This window comes from Cryptotermes secundus, unplaced genomic scaffold (assembly GCF_002891405.2).
Source record: "Cryptotermes secundus unplaced genomic scaffold, Csec_1.0 scaffold1228, whole genome shotgun sequence".
In the NCBI taxonomy this organism is placed as follows: Eukaryota; Metazoa; Arthropoda; class Insecta; order Blattodea; family Kalotermitidae; genus Cryptotermes; species Cryptotermes secundus.
In genome coordinates, this window is record NW_019745102.1 from 379,203 (window position 1) to 401,145 (window position 21,943).

Here is a 21,943-nt window from a genome sequence, read left to right on the forward strand (position 1 = left end):
CTCACATGCCTAATGTTTTAGCAGCAAATGTTAGCCTTCTGTATACAAGCGTATTACATGAAGTAGAATTTTCAGACTGATATAAACTAAATTGCAGACGAATGCCGTCTTCTGGGATGTGGTGCTGTGTAGATATTGTGTTAACCAACATTTCATACGAATGTATCATCTCCATCTTCAAGATAAAAGAGACCCATGAGCGATGAACCAGTGTGAACAGGTGGCTACAGAGACAATGCGTTCCTATAAAACATCAGTTAACACAATATCTACACGGCGCCACATCCCAGAAGACGGAATTCTTCATAGTCACCACCGTGAAAGCCTCAAATCTTACATAAATTGCAGACCATTGCTGGTTGAGAAATTTTGGGTGTTGTAGTTGTTGAATAACATTACCTGGAAAACATCGGTGAGTCAGTCCCTTGAAGTGACTCTTTGGCATAGCGCTTTCCCCATGATTCAGAAGGCAAAGCACTTCTACAAGCTTTGCTGCACACACTGTTGTATGGTTAAGGGTAAATTTAAATTTGTCCCTTTGCTGAATTGAACGCCACACATTGAAGGTGTATATAAGGGAACTGAGATACAGCTTAATTTGTACATTTGCCTCTAAGTCAAGTGAGTGGTCAGCTTCATGCTCTGGGCCGCTTTACTACAAGAGAAAGAACTCCCGGTTCCTGTTCGTACCGGAGGCTGGCTGGACTGTTGAGAGGGAGAAATTTAAACCCTGCTTCTCTGGTCACTCAGCCTGTTACCTGGTTACTGTACTGTCTGAGCTATCCCAGATCCTGTTACAGCAGTTAATCCTTCTTACACTCTTGTTACATTAAGCATGACATGGGACCTTAATTTGAAAATGTTCTTACCCTGTGAGGTGTGATGAAGGATTGAGGCAGGGCTCAGCATAATGTACCTTGCAGGCTGATTGGCTATTCACATTGATAATGGTTTGAATTCATTTTTATGTAGTCAACAAGTGTCTTGGGCCACAAGCGGCGGTTAACTGATCGGCCAGTATTGCCAACAAGTGAAGAAGAACGCCAGAATCTGTGGAGAGATGATACTCTGGCAAGTCACTTTGACCGCCGTATGGAGGAGCTTAGTCGTCAGTTTGATGCTGTAAGTCAAGATCACCAGCTCATTCCTTGCAAGCAAACCATTTGGCATGTATTATTATTTTTGTTAATGCTAGTGGGGTGGGACTAAGTCCCTTGTACTGCGCCCACTTCTGGCCTATTGTACCAGCCCCAGATGATAGGTGAGGGTGATTGTGGAGCAATTGGTGGAAAGAAGATTAGCAGGGGAAACCGAAGTACTCGGAGAAAACCTGTCCCAGTGCCACTTTGTCCACCACAAATCCCACTTGACAAGACCCCAGGATCGAACCTGGGCCGCCGAGGTGGGAAGCCAGTGACTAACCGCTTGAGCTATGGCGTGGCCCATTTGGCATGTATGTTGTGGTAAAGGTAAAAAGGTAAAACTATCCCTGTAACAGGCCGTGAAGGCCCGTAAGGTTGTGAGACATTGAGGCTCCCACATTTTCTCTAGACAGTTGGCTCACAAATAGAGGTAAGGCGGTCAGCCTTATGCACTGGCCACCCTTTACCACCGGAAAGATACCTGGTACTCATTTCTGTTAGAGGCTGAGTGAACACCATGGCTGTAGTGCTTCTGGAAGTATTATATAAATTGAGAAAATCCAGTGACATCAGGAATCAAGCCCACCTTGTGGTTTGTAGCATAGTGCTCAAGCAACTACTCTACTGCATGCCCCCATGTATGTTATGAATAGTTGCACAACTGTGCCCATTAGTTTTGCCATATATATCTTCTGCCTGTCCACATACAACAACTTGAGGACCAGTACAGGCTTTTCCAGAAATTTGATATTGGGAGTTGTAATAAATTTGTTGACAGATGTTCATCTTTGTTAAAATCAGACAACAAACAATTGGCATGGAGGCTCTATTTGTGTCTTCATGCATCACGGTCATAATTCACAAGTATTTATCAACATGGAATATCTTGAACGAACATTCTGTGCCAAATACACTTTTTTCTGTTAGTCTTAGAGTTTTCAGAGTAATTCAAGAGGAGAAGACACATTATGTGTTTTTCACATACATATTACTGTTGTAAATGCAACATTTATTTTTTTTATCCCACATACATCTTATCTTACTATATGTTTTGGCTGTATACGGCCATCATCATTGAAATTCATTGAAATACAGCTGTTAACTATGTGTTGCACTGCAGTCAATGGCACGGCATGGTTATTACTTGTGCGTAGCCATGGGTATAGTTGTGTGCAGTTGCCAATGTGTTTTGACAGTTAGATGAAATGTGAAATATGTGTTGCTGTTGCAGCTGTTATGGCAGTTGACAGTGAACCTTGGTTGGGAAGGTGGTATTTATGTGCAGACTTGCGGTCATCACTTGCATCTGCAGTGCCTTTCATCGTACCTCAACTCTCTGCGCAGTCAGCAGCGGCAGCAGAACCTGTCTGTTGAGAGGTATAATTCAGTCTTTGTAGTATTGTTGTTTTTTTAGATCTCTCCCTTCGTCACACATGTCGTCAAAAAGTTTCTCAGTCTACTGCGTATTAATGAAATTAAAAGCAGATTAGATTTTTGAAATGCTTCCAGTCATCCAATTTAGAATCTTTCGCCTTCACATCTGCTATCTAAAACTGTAAAGATTAAAATATATAGAACTGTAATTGTACTTGTTGCTTTGCATGAGCACGCGACTGTTGTGTGTTATTTGTGACGTCTCAACATCATCACCTTTGTTTTTTGAACATAGCAGTGTCATACAAAGTAATTAGCTGTAATCAATTTACATGCAATCAAAAAAAGGATATGCATTTTCAGAGTTCTGTGTTTAGGGATATAACATCTTGTAGTCTGTTGAAAGTCATCTGATTTTTCAGAGGAACATGTCACCTCCATCTTCAGGTTCGCAGAATAAGCTGAGCAAGAAACCAGTATAATGGACTACATGGTGTTATATCCCAGAAGATAAGAACCACTGCTGTGAGAACCTAAAATCCTACATATATTTTCATTCGGCCCAACCCCAACCTCTCCATGCTCCCACAACCATGGGCTGTATACAGTATGAATCTGTATTTTCAGACTAATTTTGAAATAAAAAGTGTGATGTGTATGTGTGTAAATACAGTACATTATCAACCCGATGTTATGCAGATATTTCAGTATTCATCTTTATGCCTAACTGTACATGTTCACTTAAAGGTCTGATTTCTGCCCTTAATATTGTGCTTGTCATTGGTGTCACCAGTATTTTGTATAAGTATATACTTTGACTCCAGGTTTTATCACATTATTCAGTTTAAGTGTTTGTGTTTACATTCCTGTTCTCTCCTGCCATGTTAGCTTACTGTTATAATTATTGAAATATTTTAATTCACAAAAAATGTGTTGGTATTTCATTGCGTTGATGTCTTTTTGCAATGTCACGTGACTGTCGTCATACAAGTTAATGATTAAACTGATTCTAGTTCATGAAGGAAGAAGGTTTACATGTGAAACAAATTTGTATGTGTCTGTTGTTGACAGGGGGGAGTATCTGTGCCCTGTGTGTCGACAGCTTTCCAATTCAGTACTGCCATTGTCTCCGCAACTCGGGGAGTGTTCAGCTGTTGTCAGATCTCAACCGGCCAATCTGGATTCTTTAGCCATCGAGATCATCCGTTTGCTCAATGAAATAAAATGTGCTCCAGTAAGACTTTGTTGTATATTTCATTCACAGGATGTACTTAATACTTATCAGGGAGTTGGTATTTGATGGGCAGTAAATGGATTTCTTCTTTCTTAGACAAATAATATTTGCCCTCTCTCTGAATCACTGACATGGCATCATTTTATATTAATTTCCCTCTCAGTTGGAAGTGCCACGAGAACCTCAAGTCTGCGAGTTACAGTATTTACATAATAGTATAAGTGAACACAGAATTGGAAAAACCATTCAAATAGAATGACCAATGAAAGAGTACTGAACCAGGTCCCTGGAATTGAAGAGAACTTTGGAAAAGATGGACTGGGTGTGTGAAGTTAGAACAGGCTTGGTTGCATATGCAGTGAATTGAATGACTGACAGTGACTGGTACTGCTACTGACTTCTTTATTTCTACATACTGGTGCAGCGGCCAGTCAAGAGAGTCAGCAGGAGCAGAGAAATGAGAGTGGAAGAAAATCTTCCTGGGGTAATTTTCTTTTTATCCCTGGTGGGGTGGGATTAAGTCCCTTGTACTGTGGCCACTTCTGGCCTATTGTACCAGCCCCAGATGATAGGTGAGGATGATTGTGGAGCAATTGGTGGAATGAAGATTGGCAGGGGAAACCGAAATACTCGGAGAAAACCCGCCCCAGCTCCACTTTGTCCACCACAAATCCCACTTGACCAGACCTGGGATCGAACCTGGGCCACCACGATGGGAAACCAGCAACTAACCACTTGAGCTATGGCACGGCCGTTCCTGGGATAAAGGGAAGCCAGCTGGTGAGGCTGAGAGCCTCATCGTCAGCTGTGAGCTGATTGTGTACAAAATGTGGGAGCCTTGACATCTCAGCCCTGTTAGTCTCCATGGCTTGTTACCGGGATAGCTTTACCTTTACCATCCACTTATGTTCACAGTTTCTCTCAGTAAAACGGGCATATCTTTGGTTATGAAGGAGCTGAGCCAGTTGCAGGACTCAAACACACTGATGCTCATTGTTGCATTTAGGTGGATGCATCCATTTGTTTTGGTGGGAAACTGACAGTGTCTCCATGATGCCAGGCAGTACAGTTTCTGTAGTTAATTGCAGATAAAAAAAGTATTTCTAATAAGTGATACAGTTAGTGTTACAGTGCAAGTGGTTAAACTGTTAAACTGATGCTGAGTAGTCTTGATACTGACAGTGCCATTAACCATGTACAAATTTGAGTAGTTAAAAAATAACAGTGCATTTAGGTTAGTATATTTGCATTTATGTTGTTCTTGTGTTCACACACACACATATTTTAAATGGCTTCCCAAAGTTATGGTGTAAAACAGTGGACATTTTTCTTTAATTTGCATCTTTCTCATTTCCCATGATTGTATGCTTGTTTTAGAGGAAGTCCCTTCAAAAGTTTAAAAATTCAGCTTTCACTATACAGCTGGCTCATCTTTACTGCAGGATGACTCATCATTAGGAGAAGCACTGGGGAAAGCAATGGAAGATATGACAAATAGCACTTACCACAAGTTTAAGCAGAGAAGTCGTGCACCCACATCACACAGTGTGTTTCTGTTTGTCACCTCCATTGCAAGGACGAACCTAGAAGTGGAGCTGGTGCAAAAAGGAAATTCTCTTGTTACTTGTGCAAGCAGTTGTGGCTTTGCGTCTGGCAGTGCTTCTTGGACTGCTGATAGTGGTTTGGGCGCCGCATCTGGTAGCGTGTCTGGCACGGACACCGTCCTCATTGACAATATACCAGTACCACTTACATCTAAACGCTCTTGTATAGGTGAGACCTTCGTTTTGATCACTTCCTGAATATCTTAACCTGGCATGTGTAAGAATGACTTTTTTTGTTCAATGCAATTTTCAAAAATTTCAAGAATCGAGAAGAGAGAGAGAGTTCATTTGTATGAGAAAGAAAGCATCATGATTGTGAGAGAAAGTGGTCTTTGAAATTCCGTCTTTATGTATGGATGTGCACCGCAATAGCGCCTCAGTTGGATGGATTTTATTCATATCTGTTGTTTCATAGAGTTCATTATAAGTTGATACACAGTGAATATGAATATCCCAACTTCAAAAATAGATACCCTTCAGATAGACCTCAGAACACAGAAGCTGGTTCTAACAATTTTGATTAAATTTAAGATATTTATTGAACCAAACTCTGTAAATAACTTTGCATATGTGGCAGGTATCTTCAGGAAAATAATGGTACATGCAGTAGGAGTCCAAACACAAAATGGGCTTTACTTATTAGGTAGAAGCCATTCAGTATTCAGTAACCAGCAATGGTCTGCTCAACAACAGTGGATTTAATTTTCATGTTAAAGTAGTCAAATTCACTAATGTATGAGATAGTATGTGCGGTGTGTCTGCAACATTTTTCTTTCATTGTAGTCACAAATATAACACAAGCCCCTTCTTCACAGTGCTTGAAAATATGCTGCATATCTCTTTTCCAGTGAAAATTTTAGTAAATCATTGTATACAATAATTGTCAGTTCTAGGGTCAAGTAAGTTTGGACCATGAGCATAAAGAGGGCATGACAGATTTTATTGCCAGATGTGTTCATGTTAGCATTGCCAATGATTACATTCTGACAGACCAGGCAGTTCATGTGCCACTGCACAAAGCAAAAAGCAGGTACCTGAGAATTTGCAAAGTTGAGGCCGAAAAATTAGTATTAGTATTTAGATTGAGATGTTTTCCAAATTCATTCCCAAAAATCTGTTGTAAGCGCCTCTTGTGAACTGCCCCTTAGTCTGGCAACAGCCCTCTTCACATTACAAATAACCTGACTGTTACACAGCACAATAAATTTCTATGCTTTTCCAGTAATGTACAGAATATAACAGTTTCCCTATTTAATATTTAGTGTGTCAGTGTTAAATTTCCGCCGTTTAGAATTTTCCTCATTTCACTTTTCAGGTGTATGCTTCCTGATGAAAACATAAATGGGGCTTTCACTCTAAGCTTTTGTTGTCTTATGTAATACATATGAAATAGGTTTTCATGGCAGTGACTATGAAGAATGCTGTCTTCTAGGATGTGGCACCGTGTAGATCTTGTATAAACAGACATTTTAGAGGAACGTCAGTTTACACAAGTTCTGCACGGTGCCACATCCCAGAAGACGGCATTCTTCATATGAACTACCTCTTACACAACTTGGAGTATTGAGCTTAAATAAGGATAAATTTTTATTCATTAATAAAATATTATTCTACCATATTATAATTGACTAAAATTATGAGGATGCTAAGAAGCAAAAACAAACAAACAAACAAACAAACAAACAGCTTTGGCCAGTAATTCAGTACACAGAACTGTGGCACGGTGGAGAATTGTTATTTCCAGATTTAGAATCAGCTTATCAGTGTTAATCTAAAAATGTAGTTTCTTCTTATCATACCAGAAACTGATGTTCTCAGATTCGTTTTTTTTTTCAGTACAGTCACTTACTAAGAAATGGGAATAGATCAAACCCAAAACAAAAATTAAGGGACAGCCTGTATGGTAACCTCGCTGGTACAGAACCCTAAGTTTCAGTATGAGTAATATTAAAATCCACCACTTGACACAACCAGAAGCAAGTTTTGTATACCTTTTCTTATGATTGATTTTAATATTAATCCTTCTGTCAATGTGTCGAACTTACAGAAGACTGCTTTCCCAATGTTTCCTTATTGAAATCTTGCAGACACTTGTTTCCCAATTCCACCTACATGTGCGTCCTGTCATAACCTTTCTTTAGTTGAAGACTGTGTTGTAAACATAAATTTTTAGTCAGAAACCCTGAAGGAAGTCGATCACTTGGTGTATATAGATGAAAAGCAAGATCTTATTGAAATAGACTTTGAGTATGTAGATTGTGGCCATCTGCCTTAGAGTAGGGTCCAGTTGCAGATGCTTGCAAACAATGTAATGAAGCTAAGGGTTCCAGAAATGCAAGAATTTATTGGCCCTCTGACTATCAGCTTCTGAAGCAGGACCCTCCTCTTCTCTGTTGAATTGATTATTTATAAATAACAAAAAATTAAAAGGTATTTACATCCTTATATCTTGTTACAGTGCCCCTCCTGCACGTGTTAGCTGTGCATAGTCGTATACTATTATCCTGGCCAGTCTGGCATACATTTGAACAGTTGGCCGGAGTGTGGTTAGAACCTCGAGAACCTCTGGCTCTTACACCGTATGAGAGAGAGGTGCCCCTCCTGCTGCAAGATCCTACTGCACTTCTAATTCAGTTCATTCTGCTGCTCCCTCTGCATGTAGATCAATGTAAGTGAATTGAATGGTTTGTGAAATGGGATCACACTGCACTGCAACTTGACATGTGTCAGTGTGACACTATTCCAGCAGATGGCATTGCTATGTTTCAGCACATGTATGCCATTTTCAGGGCCTGTTTATAGTTATTGTTAACGTATTATACACCTAGTACAAATTTATTTGTAAGATGAGTGGATTCAGCAGTGTGTTATATACTATATGTGCTGGCATCTGCTGGGCAAATGTCAACTGTGTTAATAATATCTTCCTTAGTCTATAATCTTTGGTGTACAATGTAAACAGACCAATTCAGCTTCAGTTAATATGCTTTGTGAGTAGATTAGCATTTCACAAAAATGAACCCTTTGTGTGGGCAATGTGTATACTTGAAAAATTGTTTGAGTGAAAAGTATAATCTTCAGGGATGTAATGCAGTACTGTATGGTACTTTTGCACTGAAGAGAGGGGCAGAATGTAATTTTGTAACACTGGTAAACTCCTACGAAACCTTAGAGTGTCAATCATGAAGATGACAGACTTCATTACAGTGCCAGCTGTTCTTCAAATTCTTCTATTTCCATATCAGTGCTAACAGAAACTGAAAATTAATAAATTTGAAAGTGTCTTCCATTAAAATAAAAGTTCAGATAGTTAATTCAGAGACTAGACTACAGGCTGGAAGCACAGGAAATCAAGATTTGATTCCTTGTGGGGGCAGGAGATTTCTCTCTTCACAAGAACATCCAAACTGGCTGTGAAGTCCTTCGAGCCCACTGTTCAGTGGATGCCACATTGCTTTTTTCCCCTGGGAGAAAGCTGGAGCATGAAGCTGGCCACTGACCTCCACATATTACAAGGTTAAGAAAATGTGAAGCCATACATCCATTCCTCTGTACTTCCTGGCATGATGCTTAAGTATGCACAGAGGCAAAGTATACCTTTATCTTTTCAATAGGATACTTGCATACAAAAGCAGAACATGGTACATATGAGGATGTAATATAGGATGATAGGTACCAGTGGTTCAGAGAAACCTGTTGCCTCCATCTTCAGGACAGAAGATTAAATCACACAAGAAAATGCAGTCAGTGATATAGGGAAGGGACAGAGACTGAGGCTAAGAGTGAAGCAGTGAGAATGTCAGAACTGCGTAGGCATGTTTTCTGTTCAGTCTATCAACTTATTCCTCTTGTATGTGTCACAGCTATCTTCTCATGTATCGTCAAAGTGTTGTACAACCTGCTGTACGTCCAAGTCGCAATGCAGCTGAGCTGTCATATGACAGATGCAGAACGAGCTAAGTGGCATGCCTCTCAATTTGGACAGTTAAGCAGTCATGAAGGTATGATGTCACTGGACTCGGTGATGGCGCTCATCATCGGTCTTCTCGAGCAGACTCACTTGTACCAACTGGAGGACCAGAACTGCAGTGTACGAGAGACAGGAACCAACATGGTTGTGTCGCAGGCCGAGAGGGAGAGAGTGGAAATGAAGGTTTGTGTTTATGTTCAAAAACTGTACTGATACTGTGTAGTCTCCATACTGACAGCAGTGCTAAATAAGCAGCTTCACTCTTGCATGTTTTATACAGGAGTATAACATGCTGTCTCATATTAGGGGAAGAAAATAGATTATATATATTCCAGAACAAGGGTGCAGAGAAGAATATTTGGACCAAAAGGAAAGGAAATGATGTGAGGCTACACAAAGTTATGTAATTAGCAGCTTCATAACTTGTACTCTTCAGCAGATGTTATTAGAATTGTCAAAACAGGAAGTAACAGTCTAAGGGTAACGTTCCCACCTCGTGACTCAAGGTACGCGGGTTCAAACCCGGGAGGTCGTGGAATTTTTAAGGGTGGAAAAATTCAGGGAACAAGTCCTCTGGGAGGGACTTTAAGCTGTGGGTCCCATGTCGTAGCTTTACGGCACGTAAAAGAACCTCATGTCCCAAGGGGACCTCTGAGCCAAATTCAGGACATTTCCCGCCCAACAATAGTGTCTTAACGCCTCTGGTAGATGGGGGAATCATGGAGATACCGCTGAGCCAGTAGAGGCCGAACTCGCTGGCTGAGTCGGGACTGATGGTACGCACCAGTACCAGTAGGATATAGAGACTGGTAGAATATCGCAGGGGGACGCACAGTGGACCAACAGTTGGTCTAAGTGCATGGGGAAACCCACCCTCTCCAATAACAACAACAACAACAGTCTAGGGGGTCGCATGATTTGAATCTTGGTCATGGGACCGGCCATCCTGACTGAGCCTTTTGACAGTTTCCTCAGTCCTCCAGGATACTGCCTTAATTTAGGCTGTGGCTACTACTTCTAGCAGTCTTTCCAATTCATTATTCACTTATTATACACTGTGAAATTAACCATAAAATAAATATTTATGTAATTTTTGTTGTTTGTGCCATAGATTCAAGAACTGTGTTTACCATTCCTGCGAATAGTAGCTCTGTTGCGCCATCATCTGTACAATCAGAACCTTCCGGACATCACCAGTCCAGAATCTGAGTTTGTGGGACTTGTGTACTACTTAGAACTGGTTACTGAAGGAATGGACTTGAACCGTTTTAATGCGGCAGTTGCACTCAATTGGCCTGCGAGTGGCAGCGAAACTGGTCAATCTTGGTGTGGGGAGCTGGTTGTCTTCGTGAATCTCAGCCAGATATCTGCACATAACATTCTTATTGATCATCATATCACGTGGCATCGGCCGCGACTACTTAGACTACCTCACTTGTATGATACTATTTTCCAGGTATGTACCGTACTGCTCTATTTTGTAGACCCAGAACCTTTCAAGAATGAAGTTTATTTAACTGCTTTTAGACGCAAATACTATCTTTCATTAATAGTGTCATGTGTGGTTATTTACATATGGGGATGCGACATTTTTCTGCCCTTCTCTTGCCCATGTGAGGATGAGGTGAGAGTTGATGTTTTCTTGTGAAGATTATCCTCTTCTGGGATATGACACATTGTAGCCTGATGGAAAGGTACCGTTACTTTGGAGGAACCTCTGCATCCATCTTCAGGGGTGTAAGAGTGTTTTGGCTGTGAGTGGGAGAAATAACATTTGAAAGCTCACCGGTGATGTATCCAACACTGTTGCACCTAGCAGGTTGGCTCAACTCGTAACACTTCCAATTTATATTCAGGACGTCCCCAATTTAAATCTCGCCCACCATACCGAATATGCTGGCTGAGGTACTTTATGGTTTTGTCTGGTTCCTCCAGGCAAATCCTAGCATACTGCCTTGTGTAACTCCAGAGTTGTGATCTTTTCAGTTATGATGTAATCTCATAGGTTGGTACAAACATTTAGGAGGAAAATACTGCTTCCACATTTAAGATAAAGGTCTTCTACATGATGTTCAAATTCATACAACAACAGTGTAAATCCTTAGAATAGTGAAAACTTGAAATGCTTAATTTTTTATTTTTGCAGTATTACCATCGGAAACAGTGCAATCAATGCCATTCAGTACCACGTGAGATCAGTATTTGTCTGCTTTGTGGAACGGTGGTCTGCCTTAAGGAGTCATGTTGCAAGCAGTCGAATGTGTGCGAGGCTGTGCAGGTACATGTTTGGTGCATGCTTGCTGTCAAATGAAACCTGTTCATATGTTCAGCCATGTGGGGACCATGATTTGGGTCAGATACAGATGTTATGACCACAGTGGTGTCGTACTGCAAGCAGGGCTTTGCAGAGGGGTTCCACTGGCAGGTACATCAGTGGGATGCCTGCCCCATTGCCCACGAAGACAATTTTTTAACAGCTATTACTGCTTTGTCTAGAGTAATCCCTGAATGGGTGTAATTTGAACGACCCTTATAACTTAGAGTTATGAATCGCAGATGCATATTGCCGAAACTGATGTGAATAAACTGGTGTACTCTGATAATGGTTTATGTGTGTTATTCCAGCATTCTATTGACTGTGGAGGGGGCACTGGAATCTTTTTAGTAGTTACTTCTTCATGCATAATTGTGATTCGGGACAAACGTGCTTGTCTTTGGGGCTGCGTCTACTTGGACAGCTTTGGCGAGGAGGACAGAGATCTCAAGTAAGATTCCGTCTCGTTGGACGCAGTTCAGCTGCGAGTTACATAGTAACTTAGAGCAGTATTTCTTAACCAGTATTTTGTGATGTTTTGAAATGAATGTCATTTTAATTGATTGTGCCCTGCATATTTTGGCTCTTTGGGCATCGCCTGGGGTACATAATTACTGGGGTTTTGGACTTTTTTCCATCCGGAATTCTAGGTAACAGAGGAGATGACATTTCGGAAAATTGATCTGTTTCCGTCTTCATGTTCTTAAAGTGAGTGCATGAGTGATTGATTATTCTTTCTATCTATAGACTAGTATATAGCCTTCAGCTCTTTCTAAGGGGCTCAACTGAGTGGATGTCTTCCTTTATCACGTGAAGACGGAAACAGATCCAGTTTCCAAAATGTCATGTCCTCTATTACCTAGAAGTCTGGACGATGGGAAAAGTCCAAAACCCCAGTAATTCTGTTTGTCATCCACCATCATCAGAACCCTTTAGAATCCTCTGGGGTGTTCATCAAGTGTAAAAGATACTGAAACCCTCCCAGTTCATTGTCTGTTCCATTAATAATATCCAGACATGACTGACATACCAGACTGGCCATCCAAGCCATGTGGGACAACTTGTATTTCACATGTAATTATTTGATCTATAGTGTGAAATCCTAGCTCCATCACCACTTATGCTGTTGCCTTTATCATATGTTTGTTGGGCTAATTTTGATTTCTTCATCAGATTCTGTTAAAAATAATGTTTTGGTTCTCTGAGGCAGATCCAGTTTCCAAAATGTTACATCTGAAAAATCTTGGAGATAATGGAAAGTGTCCAGAATAATACCCATGTCTATTGTAATGCACTGTTATCAGAAGCATTTGGACATACCATTAGACTTTCAGTTGTGATGCACCTGGTTTAGATCTCTGTATTTAGCATTTATGAAGTACTCTTTGCTCTAAATGATATTGCTGTCCTTTCTTCCAGACGTGGAAAACCCCTGTACCTCAGCAGAAGTCGCTATTGGCTGCTGGAACAACAGTGGCTTTCCATTCGTTTCGATCACACGGTCAGGAAGTGGATATGGCATCGTGATGGACTGTGAGGCAAACCTAGTTACATTAGTCAATAAAGTAAGTTGTTGGAGTAGTTGAGTGATCATCACCAAGACTTCAGCAGCCACGAGATTATCGATCTAACACTTGCCGTTGTATTTCACACCAAATAGGCTAGTCCCTTGAGGATACATTTTTATATGTGAACAAAAGGGCTGCATGAGTTGCGTGGAAGATAGAATTTCAGAACAGCAGGTTTTTAAAGCGAGTGCATGAGTGATTGATTATTCTTTCTATCTGTAGACTAGTATATAGCCTTCCACTGAATGGGTTGGTGTAGCTGCAATGCTCTAGACTCTTGGGAGATGCCAGGTTTGAACTAAAGCTGGGGCACAGCTATACTGATTGAAGTTTTTATGGTTTTGCTCAGTCTCTGCAAGAAAATTCTTGGATAGTACCTTCAGTTAGGCCACAACCGCTTTGCTTCCAGTTCATCTTTCATCATTCTACTGTTCAACACCGTATAGTCTGACAGCATTGTAAAATAATTCACAAAGGAAAAAGAGCAGGTAACCTCTTGAAAAGTCACTTCTGACATCGCCAATGATCCATTCTTACAAACTATAACCCTTCTGAATATCCATATTATGAAACTGAAAGTTTCTGGGTAGACGAAGATAACGTTTGAGACTGCAGTATTGACTGAAGCATAGATAACTTCACTGCCATTTATTATGGTCATCATCTGGTCCTGTCATTAACTACTACCCACTTTGGTTATTAGCAGACATACATAATGACAGAAAAGGAATCATGAGCCCCTTACATGTGCAGTATACTCCTGGCCACAATTTTCAGTCTGTGGCTTACCCATGTGCCTTTTTGGGAGCATCTGCTGTCCTCTGGTGCACCAGTTAAGTTCCATCCATTTGTGTGTATGCATGAAACAATCGTAGAACTGCTGGATGGATGTTTTATGAAGTTTGATGTTGGAAGAAATTTAGAAAGAAATATTTTAAACAATTTTCGTTTTCAAGAATGCTGTCTTCTAGGATGTGGCGCATTGGCCGTGTATGTATGGTGTGTTTCCGTGAATACCCCTTCACTTAGCTATGGTGGACTGTGGTAATAATGGACACCCTGTTCCCCTATTTGTGCATTATAACAAGAGTTTACTGTACTGGTTTTGTCAGTTATTGCAAATGCCTTCTATTTGGCTTTATTTTCCACATTTTAGGCAAAAAGAATTAATTAGTAAATGGAATTCCACATTATATACAATGCTGGCATTGCGTAGATGTTGTCGGTAATGAATTTCATAGTAAAAGAAGTGGATGCAGCTACCCAAGCCCAGCTTTGAGCATGAAAAAGAGTATCAGCAGTTGGTTGAGCTTGTGCATGTGAGGTCCAGATACTTTATAGGCATTGGTATGCCTGCTTTAGCATGTGTAAGGCAGTGCTCGTACTTTGAATTGGCTCGAAACATGAAGTCAGGTAAATTCCCATTCTCGAGGCTCGAAAAATAAAGTGCCGATTCAGGACAAATATAAGTTGTATATGAGAAACATGAAATTGGTCACAGTTTAACATTGCTCTTATGGGCTTGTGGGTGGGATGAGTGAAGTACATAAAATTGGAAAAATGTAGAATATAAGTGCACAAATTTGAAGCTTCACTGTAGTAAACACACTTTCCACGCAATCTTACATTTGCCTTGATCTTGTTGGCTTTTTTCAGGGCACCTTAAAGTGAGGTAATACATTGCACAATCTGAAGTAAGGTGGGAGTCGACACTACGCAACCAGCCATGCCCCTGCATCGTTAAGCTAACCAGAGGACCAGCTATATGTATCCTGGTGTGTCACTAACGCGTGGACATAATGTGATCTGAATTCCTTGATAAAATTAATTTTGGTTGAATTTGTTTTATATCCTCTGCTTAAAAAAAGAATGTAATATCCCAGATTTCTATAACAGCAAAGTTAATATCCATATCTTGAATTTCATGGTCTTTATAATTTGCATAAGGATGACATTCTGTAATGCAACTGTCATAACCCATGGGCACACTGCTGCGTCAAAATATTGAGTTTTGACCTTTTGTAGGACTAAAATCTTGTGAGGTAATATTTTCAAGTGTTGAATTGTAACTTTGTATATGATTTGAATGTTCTGATGCTTGTTTGAAGAACTTACTAGGTATGCACGAGAATAGCTATCAGTTTGAAATGAGAGTCTGTAAAAAATTAGGCATAGGAAGAAAATTTTGTCAGCTCTCACATGCTAAATATTAACCATACAAATTTAGAAGATTGATGATGGAAATTCTTATATCACATTTCTTTTGATAATAATATGTCGTCATAAGTTCCTTGTTGTGAAAATTCCATACTTGTGCAATTTATGAAAGGAACAACCATGTGAGACAGACAAATGTAAGAAGTATGGATGTTTTATTTTAAGAGGAAGGCATAATTGGAGTCACAGGTATAATTTCATGTAACAGTTGTTTTTAAATATGTTTTACACATTTTGCTAATAAACTTTGAAATTTAAGACATACATATATAAGTGCAGTCCTCCTGAAAAATTAATCTAGTAATTTATGCATATGAATCTTGAAACTAAAATGTCTGGAGGAATATGCAAAAGTTCTATCAATGCCATGATTGTATGACAGGAATTACGGATTTTAAGTTGGTTAAATCTTTCAGTGATAGGTTCTAAATCTGTTGTATTTTCACTGTCTTATAGGTATTATAGAACATAACAGTTTGTAACAAAAGCTGTTAATATGCCCTAGTCAAGGTAACTTTCTAGTTAATATTACTGCAATGATTTCCAAATTTTATGTTAATGGTGCCCCTCAGCTTAGCAAAAATATTATTGTCCCCCCTCCCTATAACTTTTTGTGTATAAAATGCAGCTTTTTCTGTTTTTTCAGATCTAAAAACACATTTCAAATTCTTATCAAATAGTAATACTAATCAAGATTTTAGAAACATGCAAAATTACTGGATTGAAGTTTGATGTTACTGTATAACTTCACCAGAATATCCCATGCCCCCCCCTCAATCAACTTGTCACACCACACCAGGGAGAGATATTCCCCACACTTCAGAAGCCACTGTATCAGTAACCAATTTCCCTCTTCTAATATTTTTCTCTTTTATACACTTGGTCTTTTACGAGACCTTTCTCTCATGACATCAACAAAATGTCTATACATTTTTACTGGTTCTGCATGCTGCATGGATTTGTCACTCTTTATGTAAGTAAATCATCATATTTCACAGGTAGTAATTTTCATGCTTCAAGTTATTTCAGAGGTTTTCTGTTCTTGCTGCTTGCTTCTTGCTGGTTCCTTGTTGCATATTTGCTTGCTTGGCTTATTCTTCAGCGAAGAAGATGGAGACAGTACATTCTTCTGGACTGCATGGTGTCACATCCAGGAAGACAGTCTTCTCTTGTCGCTTGGTTTTCACACAATCTCAGCATCTTTGCATCCCATGCAGAAGAGACCAGATTTGTATGACTCAGTAACCCGCTGCAAGTTGGTATTAATTTGTGTAACTGCATATGTTTAATATTGCACTCCTTCCCTCCAGAACATACAAGGAGGAATAGCAATAGCAGTCTGAACTGGTATTCATGCGGTGCTTGGTTTGAACCTCAGTCAGGACAGCAGCTATCATATTGAGGTTCTCCATGGTTTGCTCAGTGCCACCAAGCAGATGCTGGGTTGGTACCTCAGTTGGATCGTGACCACTTTTTCAAGTCTTTTCCAGTTCATCTGTCATCCTGCCATTCCGCACTGTATAGACTGCAGTACTGAAAACACAATAAAATAACCTGCATGAAAAACTTCAGCTTTAAGGGTCTTCTAAGTTTGAATATCTCACTTGATAATTTAATTTTTTTTTTTTTCATTTTTGTGTGCATAATGCCATTCTGAGTCATAGTATACTCATTTCATTTATTCACCTTCCATAAAGGTATATCCTGATATCCGTACAGTGTGTTAGGTGTGTACCAATATTTTTGCAGAACATTTGTCTTCGTTATCTGTCCTGAAGATAGAAGCAATATGTTCCTCCAAGACATTGGTACCAACCTAGAAAAGTGCACGGTATCATAACCCAGAAGATAACAATATGTTTTTTCGTACCACGAAAACGTCAAATCCCATACTAGTCATATATACCCCTTTTTCTTTTTAGCACACTGTATGAATTAGTTTTTGACACTGTGGTCCTCTAAGAACCGCTGCCTTCTTTACAGCACACATCCACTGTTCTCTAATGTTTGCCTTGGCTTCCATCTCTGGTATGTCCCACTTTTATTATACCTTGTGACGTCCTTCAAAAGAATTTCTTAGCCGCCCTTGTTTGATCCGATCCAATCACATGCCCCAGCCACTCCATCTCCTGCAAATATCCATCACTCAATCCAGGTTAGCTCAGTTGGTAGAGCAATGGGCTATGGGCTGGATGGCCAGGGTTCAGTTCTTGGCAAGGGAAATATTTCTCTCTTACTCTCTTACTCATAACATCCAGACCAACTCTGGAGTCCGCCCAGCCTCCTTAAAATCGGGAAGTGGGGCTCTCTCCTCAGGGGTAAGGCAGCATGGGCATGAAGCTGACCACAGACCTCCATCTAATGCTGAGGATAAGAATGGTGGAGCTACACCTTCACTCCCTCATGCATCTTGATTTAATTAAATGCAGTGACATTTCCTTTTAGGTTTTAATTCGCCAAGTTATTTATTAATTGTGACTGTCCTTGTAACTGGTACATACGCCATCCTTAAAATTTTCCTGTTCAGTATGTATATAATTTTATTTATTTCAGTCTCACACAGTGTTTTGCATGCATGTGTTGTATTGACTTGTAGAATTAATCTGTTGCTATTCTCTGTCAAGTGATGCCATGGTACCTGGAATGTAAACTCTCTGAAACATGTAAGATTTGAGGTTTTAATGGCGATGACTGAAGAATGCCATCTTCTGTGATGTGGCACCATGTAGATATTGTGTGAACTGATGTTTCAGAGGAATGTACAACCTCCATATTCAGGGTAGAAAAATCCATGAATGAGGAACCAGCATGAGTAGGCGGCTGCAGACTGAGCCACCAGTCGAAAACACCCAACTATATAAGAACAGGAAGGGAAGGAGAGTGGGTCAGATGGGAAATCAATAGAGAGGAGAGGGGAATGGTTTGTAGGGATGAGCGAGCAGGTAGCAGGCCAGGGCCAGTATAGGGTCTTGTCGGGGCGGGGGCTCTTTTGAGGGCACATCATACCGTGAGTAGGCAGCTGTGCAAAAGGAAAGTCCCTCATCTTCAACAGAATCTCAGAAATGGCACTATCAGTTCCCATCATATACATAACTTCCTAATGGTGGTGTAATGACATGTGCCACTGTATAGTGACAATGAGAACAAACCCTCAGAGATGTGTCTGAACATTGCCTGTTATATTGCAACATTCTCTTGCACTGCATAGAAGCAGTGAATGAAGTCAGACTTGTCATTTTGCACCATTATTGTTTGTTGGTTATAACATTTGGTTTGGTCAGTCACAGATTGAACATGGGTCTTCTGCTTTCACACACAATAATCAGGGCTCATAGTCTTTGTCATTAAACTTTTAACATGAACGAGTTAATACATGGCATAAGACAGAGAAAGTAACAAATGTCATGTTTTATAATAACTATTAGACTGGTTAGACATGTAGCTTGCATAGAGGATAAAAGAAATATCTAAAAAAATTGTCAGAAAACCGTGTCTGACCAAGATGAATAGTATCGTCTGTCTTGTGATGCTGTATAGTGCTGTAGAGTTCACCATTCTGAGCAATGTTTGTCTGAAAATGCTGGTGAACTTCTACTGGACTACGCAGCATCAGGTCCCTTCATTGTCATTGCTGTGAGAACCTCAAATTCAGTGTGTGTGCCTGCTTCAGAGAATAGGTGTAGATATGGTGATAATATAGTGTGAGAATGTGACCTGGATTCAGTGGCACGCTTCTGTGAAAACATGGTCCTGCTCCTTCACTTTCCATAAACAAAGGAAAATCTCTTGCCTATTGCTGTATATAAAATTGAATGTGCCTTTATTGTCAGGGATCCATCTCATCTGCCTTTATTGTGAGTTTGACCAAATTGAAATGTATATAATTTATTTATACATATGTGATATAAGTGTCTGTCACAGGTTAGGTACATGGTCTGACAATAAAGTTAGCGAACTCATCGCGGTAAGAGTGCCACATACCTCACTGCTGAATATCACTGTGGTCACCTTCAAAGTACTCCCCTTGGGAAGCTATGCACCAGTGCCAGCACTTAGCATACCCTTCAAAACAATTTTGGAACTGGTTTTCTGGAATGGCCTTCAGAGCAGCTGTCATATTACTCCTGATGTCATCACTGTCATCAAAATGCCTTCCTTTCAATATTTCCTTTATCTTTGGGAACAAAAAAGTCATTGTGGGGCTAGATCCAGAGAATAGGGAGGGCGTTGCAGCATGGTTATTTATTTACTAGCTAAAAACTCCCTCACAGACAGTGCTGTGTGAACAGGTGCATTGTTATGATGCAAGACCATGAGCAGTTGGCAGAAACTTTGGGTCATTTCTGTCTAACTTTTTCATGCAGCCTTTTCAGTACTTCCAAATAGTAAACTTTGTTGACTGTTTGTTCAGTTTGTACAAACTCATAAACTCACTGCTGCAACAGCAAGCACACGGCGAGTTCACAAACTTTATTGTCAGACCCTGTATAACTTGAATGGTAAGTAATGTTTCTTTCAGTATCTTGTCTTTAATTATTAGAGACATGTGGAAATTTTCATTTTTTTTCTCTGGACCAGGGAGACACAAAGAAACCTGTGGGCAAACAGGAGTGTCCAGTGATATACTTGGATTAAATTGTGAACTGTGATTGACCAAACTGGGAATGAAAGTTATCCCTGTTCTTAATTAAATAGCATGCAATAAAGACTGGAGGTATAATGCCACACATACATAACCTTGACACTATATGGAAGTGAATGGCCAGCATCATATCCCAAGCACTTTGCCCAAGAAAAAGCCCTTGACACCAGTTGGTTGGAGCTGAACGCTGTGGAGAAGAGAAAAAGCTTACCCTGGAAGGAATTGTACCCTAATTCCTCAGTTTTCCCACCTGCACCTAGTCACTATACTGACTGAATTATTCCAACTTCAAATTGGGAATAAAAAGTAAATCAATTTTTTCCTCCAGTGTTACATGGCATGTGTCCCTAAAAGAAGCCCATGGATTAATACCATCATGAAAACTTTTATATCCACAATTGAATAATTCTTCACGCTTGACACTGTGTAGTAAGAATTGGCAAGCAAGGAAATGAACTTACAGTACAAGTTTCAAATCTTGTCTTTGTCTTGATAAATTAGTTACATGTAGATTCTTCATTTCTGAAGTCAAAACTAGGGCATAACAGCTGATTGTTCATGACATTTAAGAATGATCGCATGCTCAAAGATCCAGTTCTGATTCTGGAAAATTATGAATTTACAGATCAAACTGATGAGATAGTTCCTTTTACCATATCTGTGCTCACTCACATTTAAATTCATAACTTTTTGGTCACTTGATAATCCACAAAGTTGTCAGCCCATCTGATATACCAGATAATGACTGAAGTCTGTTCATACAATCCATCATTTCTAATTTTGGCTTCAACTTTATAGAATAACTTTGCCTTGCTTCTCTACAGATTATGTAATCTTACATTCAGAATATTGCTACATAAGGGGCTGTCATATATAAGTGTAAGCATCCAAAGTGGGATACATTCATTGATTATTCGAATGCATAATATTTCATGAAAGAAAGTTATTTTCAGGCATAGGAACTATTAACACTTGATACTCACAGACTCGTGTAGAAATTCACAGCAGTGCAGTTGGTTAGTGTATGTGGACTTCTGATGAAATAACCAATGCTCATTTCAGAAAACATATTTGCTGGTACACCCATGCTCAGTTTTAGCCTTAATGTCAAAATAATACTGCACCGGCAGATGTGTGGCTTTTGACGAATTTGCTGGTACATGTACCGGCTGAAAAGAGCACAGAGTTTAATTATAAGTGTTCTCCCCCCCCCCAGTATGTATCATATTGAAGTGGAATGATGTGATTGTTTATTATTAATCGCTTCCAACTGACTGCAGCACACAGTTATACTCTTGAAGAAGTACAGTTTATTTCCTCAGGCTGACTCATTAGATCCTCTTGCTGAACATAAATTAACATCTGATCATTCTTTGTAAGATTCTGTTTTATTTGTCCACAGAATGACATGACCAGTATCTTATGAAGAATCCCTCAATAAGGGTGTAATATACATGTCTCAGTTGTGATACCTATTGCTAGCATGATGCTTCAGTCATAAACAGATCTGCTGTTCTGGACTCTGGCACACATCTCATTACAAAGAGGTCCACATGAACTGTAAGTGGGCAGTAAGCTGTCATATAGTGAAATATATTGGGTACTTGCAGTCAGTAACAATAATTAATTTTACTCTTTTCTCTTATTACTTAGTTTAAAAATTGTGCATAACACGTCCTGACCACCAAACAGTGCACAAAATGAAATGGTGGTTGGCCATGGTGTAATAAGGGTCACTTAGCTCTGGTACTCTTCAAATATAAACTCAGTTACTCTTTGCAGGTGATAGAAGGAATCCCATTTCACATAACATTACTGGATGACAGTGATATAACAGTAATAATCATATAATGAAGATTCCTGAGGCAATTTCTGTTG

At 39.8% G+C, this 21,943-nt stretch overlaps 1 protein-coding gene across 1 annotated transcript in view; it reads left to right on the forward strand.

The window, feature by feature from the left end:
* LOC111875026 (E3 ubiquitin-protein ligase Ubr3) overlaps positions 1 to 15,681 on the forward strand; it is a gene marked incomplete in the record, with an annotated part of 109,374 nt that extends 93,693 nt beyond the window's left edge. Inside the window, 11 exon segments of the mRNA XM_033755694.1 lie at positions 973 to 1,122; positions 2,374 to 2,519; positions 3,588 to 3,750; positions 5,193 to 5,523; positions 7,813 to 8,022; positions 9,218 to 9,507; positions 10,436 to 10,780; positions 11,471 to 11,602; positions 11,950 to 12,089; positions 13,058 to 13,203; positions 14,863 to 15,681. Of these exon segments, the coding sequence (XP_033611585.1) occupies positions 973 to 1,122; positions 2,374 to 2,519; positions 3,588 to 3,750; positions 5,193 to 5,523; positions 7,813 to 8,022; positions 9,218 to 9,507; positions 10,436 to 10,780; positions 11,471 to 11,602; positions 11,950 to 12,089; positions 13,058 to 13,175 (2,025 nt within the window).
* Between the last annotated feature and the right edge of the window lie 6,262 nt (positions 15,682 to 21,943).